The 12,621-nt window shown below is 41.6% G+C and overlaps 1 protein-coding gene across 1 annotated transcript in view; it reads left to right on the top strand.

Annotated features, from left to right (window-relative positions):
- GAD2 (glutamate decarboxylase 2) overlaps positions 1–12,621 on the top strand; it is a 66,323-nt gene that overhangs the window by 33,119 nt on the left and 20,583 nt on the right. Inside the window, exons 6-7 of the mRNA XM_018567497.1 lie at positions 1,293–1,405; positions 8,679–8,794. Coding sequence (XP_018422999.1) covers positions 1,293–1,405; positions 8,679–8,794 — 229 coding nt within the window. The remainder of the gene's footprint in view (positions 1–1,292; positions 1,406–8,678; positions 8,795–12,621) is intronic.

Genomic DNA, 12,621 nt, shown 5'->3' with positions numbered 1-12,621 from the left:
CGCTCCTCACTCGGGTCCACGCGAGGCCCCAGCAGGGGGCACTCTACAGTGCCTGATTAGAGGGCTGCGTCTGCCTGATCCAGCCAGGCTCGGATTGCATATAAGGCAATTCGGGCTGGCTGGATCAGGCAGACGCAAGGACCCACTTGAGGAGCGAGCGGCCGCCGGTTACAGAGCCGCATCTGATGCGGGCCGGCCGGGTGCAGGTGGGTCGGTGACGGGGCAGTTTTTAATAGCATCAAAGAGGCCCAGTCTGCCCCTGGTAAGCCCTAATGGGCAGGGCCCTCCTTACCGTCTTGTCTTGAATTGTATTGTGATTGTCATGTCTTCCTTATATTGTAAAGCGCTGCGCAAACTGTTGGCGCTATATAAATACTGTATAATAATAATGGCGGAGGGGGTTGGGGATGTGACAAGGTTTCATGTTACAACCTATAGATGAGAGTAACATGAAACATGGCAGAAAAAGTCAACGCCTTTAACACAGCAATTTTTATCCTTATGAGTCCCCCCTGTAACATAATCTATTAACTGTTGATCCTGCCAGAAGAGCCATTATTTTTCCCTACAGGGTGACAACATTAAAAATTCTGTAACATTTTTATCAGAGTATTCCATCTTGCCATCATTAAGCCAACTGATTTAGTTTGAAAGCATTTAAAATCTTGTCCAGATCAACTATTTGAATAGAATCCCAGGTTTCTTTTGTCTCTAGTGCATCAAAATATGTACGATTTTTCAGAACGGAAATCACATTCAGAACTTTTCTGTGACTCTTGGAATTCTCCAGACCTCGTATTCCATTTGAGAAGCTATTCTCTGAATCAGGGTCACTTGCCCACGCTCTCTCTTTGATTTACCACCTGCTAATCAGTCCGGTGGATGACTTTTGCCCTTACTTCTTTCGATATTGGGAACACGAATTGGGTTGCTCTCTTACTCAGGAGGAAAGGCAGAAAATCTCTCTTTTATCCTTCAAAACCTTGGTGTGTTCCAGATTACTCAAGAACTCAATTATAAAATTCTCACAATGTGGTACCTGAAGCCAGTTCAGGCTCATCGGCATGGCCGCTCTTTTGCACAATGTTTGCAGTGTGCCTGCTGCCCCCTTTCCGGACATAGCGTCTCAGGTTGTGAAGGGCTGGAAGGGGAGATGTGTAAGGACAATACACATCTCCCTGCTAAGCTCTTGGTGCCAGCCCCCCATTCTGCCTCTGCCTGCATCCAGCCATATCATGATTTGTGGTTTGCTACATCTAGAATCTTTTTGTAATTGACTTCCCTTCTTTTAGGTTCACCTATGAAATTGCTCCTGTATTTGTATTGTTGGAATATGTCACCCTAAAGAAAATGAGAGAGATGATTGGCTGGCCTGGAGGCAGCGGTGATGGAATATTCTCACCAGGTAAATTAGCTTTTACATTATTATCTCCTCTTATTCCTTTTCATCTGCAAATATATTTTCTTTGGCTGTATTGCCGAGTAGCAGAGTGTAATGAGGTTCACTTTCCGGCCTTGATGATCAATGAATTTAATTCGGAGCGATATATACAGTCCTCAAAGCAAGCTGCACATTACCATGAGCGTAAATTGTGCTGTGTAGGAAAAATAATCGAAGGAGACATATGCCTTGCAGTTCTAAATACTCTGCATTCTACAGCGCAGCACAGAGAATCTGCAGAATCTCTGACTGCATTGTACACAGGACGGCAGTATTACTGAGCTGAAGGAACAATCAAAGTGAATGTTAATCAATTCCGTTTAGGAGAATTCTGTGCATGCAGAGCAGAGATTAGAATGTCTGGTAATTATTGGGAATAGAGTGTCCTCTGTTATTTTATTTTTTTCACAAGATGCCTTATCAAATAATTTGTCTCTGCTAGGTCTGTTTTATTCTCTGTCTCTCTGGGCCCAAATCCCCCCTTCAACACATTACCTCTGTTATGTATTTCAGAAGCTTAAAAAAAAGGTTATTGTGTCCTGCTTAAAATGAAATAAATGACACAGATTTTCCTGCATGATGCCGAAAGTTATTCCGAATGACCTTGTGTAAAGGCATTTTTTCTTTTTGTGTGTTAGAAATGGGTATCCTAGAATTTACAATCATTGTTGAAATCTTTAAATGTATTTTATTAATGTAAGCTGTGTAAGTACGGTACTTAAATTAGATGGGTATCAGCCCCCAGTTCAGTATAGCTCAGACTAGGGGAGAGGGAAACGGCACAAGGAACCAATCAGTTGTACTGCAGTACAAGGAGCATTTTGATAGGAGGAGAGGGCAGGCTGGCAGAGAGCTGAGCTCATTAGTGTGCTACTTCGCTTTCACTGTCCAGTCACAGGCTGGGGTTGGGGAGAAGAGCTGTTAGGTTAGGGCTACACTGGCAAATTAACTCCATTGCTACTAAGAGATTCAATTATTTGATGGAAGTCTTCTGAATAGGTTGCAGGGGAGATTTATAGCAGCTCAATCCTGCTACTAAAATTGCTAGTGATTTAATAGCTAGCTGTAGCAAATTATCGCTAAACAAAAGAACTAAAACTGTCAGGCCCCATGTTGGTCAATGGGAAGTCAGATGTAAACAGACACATTAGATTACCTCCAATCCGGCCTGACTAGGCCCAGCGAAACTGAACTCTGTCCAGTTTGTTTTTCCAGACCTGGCCAGAGTTGGGGGTAACTGGGTGTAAATGGATGCCCGTTCATTTAGACCCAGCTGCTGATAGACTAGCATTGGGCATCTAACCGGGTGTGCCTGAAAATCTGACAGGTGGACCCAATTAGACCGCCCCTGTGAAAGGGGCCTGAGTGTTGGCTTTGCGCCGAGAATTTCTGATCCTTGGCTAATATGTCATGATATTCACTCCTATTTTGCTTCTTCAAAATTGCAAGAGTGTCCCAAGCCCTGTTCCATTTTTATCCCAGCTTGTGTTACTTAAGCATCAGACTAACTCCAGCCAAAACACTGTATTTAGTTTTGAGTAGAATGGGGTAGGGTTAGAAATCCTGTCAGATTGTAAATTCTGTGTGCCCCCCATAGAGTATATTTCTCCTCTCTTCCTGTTCTGTCTGACGCTTGTCTTTTGGATAGGAAGTGAGAAGAAATTTCTCCCTGTAGCCCAGTGGTGTGATTTCCTTGTTTCCACTCCCTGTTCTGTTTGACACTCATTAAATAGACAGAAAGTGGAGAGAAACCTCCCAATTGGTGACCCAGACATTGATACAATGTCAACAGATGTTCTAAGACTTCTCCACTCTCCCCAGAAAAAAAGAAATTTCTTTTTGTGGGAGTTGGGTTTTAATTATTATATTCTTTAAAAACAAAGCAAGCCTTTCTATAATGCTCCAAAAACACAGTAGAATCTGTGATGGGGGTACAATAGCTTGATGCCCATCACCACCTGTTTGGTCATTTAAAAGGGTTAAAAAAAAAAACAGAAAAAGAAAAAGAAAAACAGGAAAAAACACTGGATCCAAACCAAGAGAACCAGATTGCAGGAGCAGATCAAGTGAACTGCTCGTGAAGCCTCTTTTTAATGCTTTGCCTATTACTATTACCAGTTGCTTAGTTTGAGGTCGCTTTTTGAAGTCTCTGTTTTTCTATTTCCATTTTTTATTTGCTTTCTGTGTGAACATTTCCTCTGCATTACACAGTAACATTTTGCTCTCAGATGTAAGCAGATGATGTCCTGAGGATACCCCCCTATCATCCACATTGCTCAGTCTTCTGTTTTCCTGAGAGTCCTTCAGAATATCAACTGAGCACCAATTACATGCATTTGAATATGTATGCCTGCAGGTCAGGCAAGATGGCAGTGCAATCAAACACTATTAATCAGGGGCAGCCACTTCTACATCCCTACCAGCAACGTGTGGCATCATATTCAGATAATGTAACAGTGAGCCGGGATATGGAAGCCAAAAAGGAAATGTATAATTAGAAGAGCTGAATTTATAGAAGATGTTGTCTAATCTGGACATCCATTTAGTGTGACTTCCCTTCTATTACAAAACAATTTGTCTTAATATTATGCCAAGACAAATAAAAAATTCAGTCACTTAACAAGGAAGGGGCATGGGGAAACAGCTACAAAAGAAAAACAAGCCACTCATCTTTAATATTTAGGAATAAGACAGGAAAAGCTTGGGCAAAGAGCCTCTGTATAATGCATACCAACTCTATATGAGTCACAAGACTCCCTAAGGCTCAGTTAACTTGTAGCCATCTATCCTATTTTTGGCTGCAAGTTCCTGCTCAGTAAACAGTACAGTCCTATGAAAGTACTGAGTACAAAGAAAACCCTACAGTATGCTGAATGCAATAGCACATCATAATCATGTATTATGTTGGAGCCAATACAAAACTGGCCCATCATTCCTATATACTGAGTTAATCTGTTCCAATAGGAAGACCATATTGCTAAGGGAAGTCATGTGATGATCCTTTAATCTAATTATGGAGTGTTCACTGCAACATTGGGCACAGCATTTTATTAATTTGTAAAATGCAAGTGCTTTGCATTTTACAAATTTCTATGAAGCTCCATTTTATTTTATTTTATTTTATTTAGGACGCCTCTCCATTGGGCACACTGTGCTAGTGTGCCCAATGGAGAGGCGTCCTAAATAAAATAAAATAAAATAAAATGGAGCTTCATAGAAATAGTAAAATACATACATGTTTACTGTTTCACCTGAAGAGAGAGCTGGCATAGAAAGCTGAATTGCTGAACCAGGAAGATGAAACTCTTATTCAGGACCTGCATATGTCACCTATCTGGCATGCAGTGTAGAAATTGGGTATAAATCTCAAGACTCATTGCTCAGAATAACAAATCCTGTGGTAGGTAAACAGTAAATATGTATGTATTTCATCTATTTTATTGTTTTCCCAAGTTAATACAATTGACTTAAAGTGTTTTAGTTTTATTAATGGTGGCGTCATAGACAACAGAATTGCAGAGAATGCTCAACAGACTGGTAATATGAAAAAATAAGGATTCTGTACTTATCTATGAATGTCCAATGAGTAACCCGATGTTTCAGGGACTCACAGGTGACTTCCTATTTAGTAACCTTACAGAGGAATAAAAAAACAACTGTAATTGTATCACTTTTCTTTCTTAGAGCAGTGGTAGGCATGGGGAAGGTATGATGGCCATAGACAGGGAGATCTCCTATGATTGCCACCTGTGTAGCACTGGAACCCATTGCAATCTCTCATGCAATTTGTCTTGTGAACACAAAGTGTTGATCCTCCCAAAAATCTAGTGCGCTCATAACTTCCTGTAGTGAGCCGATAGTGCTGCACTGAAATCTCATATATTATCAGCCCTGCTCAGTTCCCCTCTGTGAACTACAGAACAACATTTTAGGAAAATCTCCGTGTGAAGTTAAGAGCACCTCTGACCTTAAAAATGCTCTAAATGACCCAATCACCTGTCCCACCAACTGTGCAGCTTATCTTTCCTGTCCACCAGCTGGAAAATCTTACAGCTGTGTTGGGTGCCTGGTTTCCCTCGCTGTGCGCTGTAGTTCCATCTGCCTATATTCTTACTGTGCCCTGTAGGGATTGGTAGAAGAATCAGCAGTGCACAGAGGGGAACCCAGCATCCCGTAAATGCAGAAGATTCTTAAGCCACTGTAGTTCTGCAGTGGTGAAAACCAATGGCGGGGGTAGCGGGATAGAGTGGCCTGTCACTATTTTCTTTACTTCTTCTTACAAGTGACTTTAAATTTGAACTCCTGGGAAACAAATATCCCTTGCAGTGAGATTGCCCCAGCAATGTAAGAGTTAAATGCCAATTTTGTCTAGGAGGAACAGAAAAAGCAACTATACTTACTTAATCCCTACATTCACCAAAATCCATTGGTTTCTTTCTCCCTTGGTATCTTTGCATGCAATGAAGGAGTGCTGGTCCTGCATTGTACCTGATAAGGTCAAAGTGCCTGCTACAGATGGCAGGTGGTGCAGCTGCAAGGAAGCCTGCTGAAGAGAGGGCTACATATACAGTACAAGCAACGGAAAGCATTGCTGCCGCAAGGGAGCTGGCTCTTTATAGCCTGATTTTCTTCTTTGTGGCCTGTTAAATGTACAATTTAAAGTGTTTTGTTATATCTGTTCAATAAGTGCAAAAATATACTTGTTGATCCTTCCAAAAATCTAGTGAGCTGATAGTGCTGCACTGAAATCTCATATATTATCAGCACTGCCCAGTTCACCTCTGTGAACTACAGAAGGCATTCTCCTTATGTTATGGAGATGACCCTTCCCCAACCCATTTAGAAGTACATTTGAGAAGCAATTGCACTGAATCTTTCAGAAACCAAAAGGTACCTGAGTTAACATTGTTGCCAACTGTCTTTGTGGACTCCCCTCAGTCTTATGGAGGTTAGGAGAGGAGGTTCAAGGGTGACATTGCTGTTCCTTCATAGATACAGTACAGTTAGTCAGTTATCTTCCTATAGCAGAAAGTGTGTTACTGGCAGGATCACCAGAATAAAATAAAGGAAAAAAAGATAAAAAAGAAAACTAATGCAGTCAGCACATCTAAGGAATGGTAAGATGCAGTTTATTAAGGTTTTGATCCTGGGTTCAGATACACTTTCATGCTCAAATCCAGACATTTCTTTTATTTTGGATAGTTTGGATTTGGATTTGTTTGTGTACCAGTTGAAGGAATTTCCTATTGTTTCTTGCCCTGACAGGAAGTGAGGTGAAATCTCCTCAAAAGGGACACAGAAGATGATAGAGCCTGATAGAGGCTCCAACCTTTCCCTGCTCTATCCAAAATGAAATAAAATGGTGTAACTGGGGTTGGGTTTGAAGGGGTACATCAGGGGCAGCTGCCTATAGTGAAAAAATGAAAACGCCATTGTGTTATGTGCATGACCCTAACAAGTGCATCTGATTTTTTAAGTATTGTTGAAGAATATTGTATTGTTAATAGAATTGCCATTCTGGGAAATGCAGCATGTAAAAGGAGTATGGAATTCTATCTGTGAATAGAGTATTGCAAATACACTATATGGCCAAAGGTTCCTGGACACCTGACCATCACACCTACATGAGCTTGTTGGGCATCACATTCCAAAACCATGGCCATTCATATGGAGGGGGCCTCTCTTGGTGCCTATAACAGCCTAAACTCATCCGGTGATGCCCTTCACAAGATTTTGGAGTGTGCCTGTGGGAATTTCATTCCTCTTTACCAAACCATATCTTTTTAGAGCTGTCTTTGTCATGCTGGAACAGAAAAGGTCCTGTCCAAAATGTTGCTACAAAGTTGGAAGTGCCCAGTTGTCTAACGCACTTTTCCCCTAGAATCATGCCCTTAACTTCCTTGCTGCTGGCCCTAATTTAACTTCTCAGCTGGAGGCAGGGATGGGCTCCTGATCATATGACTGCTCTGACAGCCAATCACAGTGTCCCAGGCTCTCAATCATAAACATTGCCTGGAAGCTGCTGATGACAGCTCAGTCACTGTGCTGGGAGTGCACAGTGAGGGTGCTTCCAGCACAGAACAATGGACACATACAGTATATGTAGTGGTCAGGCATTAAAACCCACCTTTTTGCCGCTGCATGACTGTGTAAAGCTGGCAAGTTGTGGTTAAAAAATAAATGCACTATAAAACAAGGTGCACTTATCCTGTTCCCCTCTTTGCCCTGAGACAACTGATTCCACCCTCCTCCTTCACAGATAGGGGTTGATTTACTAAAGGCAAATAGGCTGTTCACTTTGTAAGGAGACTTGCACTTTGCATGGTAAGTTTTTCCTTAGCTTAGTGAATGAAGTGAAGCTCATCCAATCATATGCAAGCAATAATACTGTTTTTCTATGTTCTATGTCTGTGATTGGGTATACTTTGCAAAGTGAAATTTCACCACATTCACCAAGCTCAGGGATAATTCCCTTGCAAAGTGAACATCCTATATGTCTTGTCAGTTAAGCAATAGAGGGGCCAAGGGGGGCACCATTGTTGGGCTGTGCTAAGGGCATCAGTTGCCATTTAAGAAGAACTCTGGGTAGACACAAAATTAAGGGTTAACTGCTTGTTTTGGTCTAGGGTGAAAGTAAAAAATATATACTTTCCTAGCCCACCTGGCTGCTGGACCGTTCCCTGCAGCCTCTCCCCGTCTGCTCTGGCAATGGAACTCTTTTCGGGATCCTCATGTACTATACACTGTATTGGACGTGATGATTCATGGGTTCTTAGACCACTGGAACAAAGGGTCTAGCAGCCAGGTGGGTCCAAGGTTTGAGTAAGCATTCCTTTTTTATTCTACACCCTAGACCAAAATAAACAGTTAATCCTTTCAGTGTGGGGGTAGCCCCAGTGGAAGGGTTATTTTGTTTCTGCCTGGAGTTCTTCTTTAAGCCAGCCCTGACGGTAACATTAGCAGTACACTTCACTGGAAAAACCTGAACTTGATCATTTGGACGGGTGTCCACATACCATTGGCTATACAGGTAGGTGTGATGGTCAGAGGTCCACATACTTTTGGCCATACAGTGTTTGGGGTGGGGTGGGGAAGGGGGGGTACAAAAATGACTCCTCTGCATGACATTATCCATTCAAGCTTACAGCAGAAAGTGCTTTATTCCTGAACTTCAGTTTGTTGAAGAATGTACTGACAATTCAATGGAAAAGTAACATTGTATTACTGTGGACTCCAGGTGGTGCCATATCTAACTTGTATGCTATGTTGATTGCACGTTTCAAGATGTTCCCAGAAGTTAAAGAGAAAGGAATGGCTGCAATCCCGAGACTGGTTGCCTTCACCTCAGAGCACGTATGTCTCTTTAATTATATCATCAATGTTATAATTTGTTTTCAGCCTCTTTTCATGTGATGCCAAATTCATTTACATGAAACTCCATCCAAAGTTTATTTTTGCACAGAATGAGGAAGGGTTACGGTTTTCCAGTACATGTTGGTGGGATTTTTCCTCACTTCCTTTCCTACTGATACCCAGTATCCAATACAGGGGGTGAGTGGAAATCACCCCAACATAGGATATATACAATAGCAACTGACAGAGGCTCTTGACATTCTCCATTATATCCAATTCTGAAAAACTTGGCTAGACTTCCACTTTATTTATTAAGTCTGTAGTATTGTTATTGACCGAATGTGGTAGAACAAAGACCAAGCAAATAAAAACACCTTTTTAGTCTGGCTTTGTATTCATCCACAAATCATTTTCTTTTAATGCAATCTCTGCACATATTTGGGGGAAATGTGCATACCCACCTACAAATACATTTCTCCTTTGCTTTTGTTCAACAGTCCAATATGCTGTGTTGGTGCTGCAGGAGGACTCAGTGATCTCTAATATTGTTGGGTTGAGCTTCACTGGTGGAAGGTTCCCAGAGGTCATAGACTTTTCCCCACCTCTTCCTGGGTATAACAGAGGCTTTTGACATGTTAAAAAGGGTGGAGTGTACTTTGCTGCTCTCACTCCCTCCCTGCAGACCCTCCTTGTTTTTATACAGCTTATAGTGTAGGACCAAAGCTCCTATTCACACTTGAGAGAAAGCATTTGCAGGTGATTTTGACGTGTTTTTGGTGTGTTTTTGCATGTTTTTTCACACGTTTTTCAGGCTTGAGCATTTTTGTTTTAGTCAGTCGAACGCCCCATAGACTTCAGAATGTCGAAAACCATTCTCTGTCTCTGTGTGGAGGCGGCCTTCTTGGTAGCGGCAGGGCTTTACTTTCTCATGTCAGAGCCTGCAGCAAGGATAACAGAGAGTAGCACAGTAGGGACATCACCAAATCTTACTTAAAATCTCCTAAGACTAAAAGGTAGAGGCAGCAGTGCCTTAGATCTCATACTAAAGATATACAACTATGAGGTTGTAGACATAGGAGTGCCTAGGCACCCTCATATACCATGAAATGCACTGCTATATTCAAGGAGGAATTCAAGACAAAAGGCACATTTTTAAGGGAACTGCATAGGAACAAATACATTTAATACATTTCCCTACAACATAGCAAATATTCACTTTTTGAGTTCAGATCCACTTTAAATGTTCCCTGAATCTCCCTGCCTGTCTTCTGACAGGTTCCTCCATGCCTCCTGGCAGTTTCTATGCACACATCTCCTCTCTTCAATTGGTCAGGCGCACTGCAAATATACTGAATAATAATATACATGAAGAGCTGGCTTGATAACCATCCACAGGTTTTAGATAAGGCTGAAAGAAAGAGGAATAGTATGGTGGTAGAACTTCTAATACGCAACCAATTGCTGCCAAATAAATAAAAGCAGTTGCTGGAGATCACTGTAAGGAAAAATTACATCGCTTCCCTCTGACATAGGCACCTCCTTCAGTTCATAGGAGATGTAACAGAAGTGGCTTCTGTAAGAGGATGGGTGTTTGATACAGTCACAGGGAAGGATGTTTTGCAGGTATGCACTCATGCACAATGATCCCTAACTATTTTAAAGGGATTGCATGAAATACAAATAAAAGGTTAATTCTGCTTTAAATACATCCTTAAATATTCCCTGACATGTATTTTTACATTAAAGCCTACTTCCAGATTGTTCTATTACAGTAGTTTCGAATTGAGTGGGGAGCAGTTAAAATTTCTATATGACTTTAATTTCTATCTGGGACCCCAACAGGGAGATTTTCCCTTACTTTCCTTGTTTTTGTTTGTGCCCTCGTATAGAGAGAGTAAATTTCCACAGCAGGGACAATAAAAACCTGATATAGGCCCTAACCCTTCCCCACAGATTATAGTCACCCTTACTTGCTCCCCCACCACTCTGTTTGTCTGCAGGCCAGGTGAAAAAATGTCCTGTGTAAACCAATTTGTTGAAGCTGACACAAGGTTTTAGACTCCTTCCCTGGCCCCATGTGACAGTGCTGGGCCAATCGCAAGGCATGGTGCCATTACATGGGAGAGGGAGTCTCATGCTCTGTCATATCCAGAGGTTCTTGGAATGTTAGTGGATGAACGGATGGGTTAAAAGGCAAGTGGCAAATTGCTGTACATGGACAAACAAACAGTTTGCTTTAAATCTTGCTCAGGCACTGGATCAATGTGTCTGTCCCTCATTTGAGATCCTTGATTAGATTTGGTTTGACTTCCAATTCTCACTTTTGATCTGTTGCTCTTGGTAACAACTCAGCTTAAATTCTGTCTGCAGCTTGCCCTGACCTCTTTACCTTACTCTCTGACTACACTTGTCTGACACCTGCCCTTTTGTTTAGCCTGATGCTGACAATAGCTGGATCTTCCGATTTGGCATTCTTATTTACTCCTGTACATTGGTCAGGTGTCACTAGTGAGGTAATCACAAGGCCTGCAGCCAAACCGTGGCAAAATGCCATCACTTCTTAGAAACTACTGTAGAATCTAATGGTGCCCATACACTGTACTTATTTCTGCCGTTTTTTGAGGAATCAGCCGACATTCGCAGTGTCAGCACCCTTTCTGTCAGCAAAGAGCTGCCCGGAAAATCAGAGCCAATAGCCAATGAGCCGCCAGCTCTGTTTGGGCATTCTGAGTACAATGCAAACAGTAGGTTTCCTTGATCGACAAGCTGGTTGTGTTGATGGATGAATGGGCACTATTTCTTTTTGTTCAGCCCGCGGGTTGAACGAGAAAAATAGAGCAGTGTATGGCCACCCTTAATGACAACCCTTTGCCAACCTCTGGTGACACAGAGGTCTATCCATATTTGTGACACCCCTGTTACTAAACAGAAAGTAAGTTTTATTTATTCACAAAATCACATTACCTTAGCTGATTTAAAATGTCATCATTAAGAAATAAAAGAGCATTTATATTAAAATATATAACCGACTGATATGAGTCAGAGGAGGCGAAAGAATGCTGAGATTCACTGTTATAGCGATGGAATACCAATGGGTCTGATGGATGTGATTTTTCGTTTGCTGAAATACCAAGGGGAAGAAAGTACTTATTAGGCTTTCTTTCTCCCTCATGTAATAATCAAACGTAGATGGGATGACACTTAGAAAAGAGCACTGACAGAGGAGTAGTGACTCAACAAGCTCCATGAATAGCACTTGTAATCACAGAGTTCTTGTTATATAAAATTGCAGGGCTGAAATGCTTCAGAGCTGCACTGACCTCAATTGCCGTTTCACACTTCATTTACATAAGGCATCCAGCTCTGTCCAAGGCTGGTGAGGAAGGTTTTGCAAGGATCACACTATACATTCTCTAAATGCCAAAAATTATCACATCATCATTATTTCTTGTAATTATCGGTGGCAACGGAGCAGCAAAATATGGTACAAAGGCCTCCAAGTTAGAAATATTACAAGTTTTGAAGTTGTGAGTCATTCCTGAACTGAAAACTTAAATTCATGACATGTATGAAGGCATTTCCTTTTGTCACATAAACAAATGATAGCTTAAAAAAAACATAACTGGAAAATTACATTTTATATGCAAGTGCCTAAAAAACTGAAGTGGCAATCTGGTGGTGGGACAAAATCAGACTCATGGGACCTCAATACTGTTATGTAAGGCAATGGCTTCTTAGAACAATGGCTAGTTTTATGCCATCATTTTCATCACAGTTCCCAAAAACAAGGGGTTCAGGCTAGTGAAGCTAGGCAGCTCATTCCATTA

The sequence above is a fragment of the Nanorana parkeri genome, unplaced genomic scaffold (genome assembly GCF_000935625.1).
Source record: "Nanorana parkeri isolate BGI_ZX_2015 unplaced genomic scaffold, ASM93562v1 scaffold1055, whole genome shotgun sequence".
In the NCBI taxonomy this organism is placed as follows: Eukaryota; Metazoa; Chordata; class Amphibia; order Anura; family Dicroglossidae; genus Nanorana; species Nanorana parkeri.
This window is presented reverse-complemented; position numbering and strand designations above follow the sequence as displayed.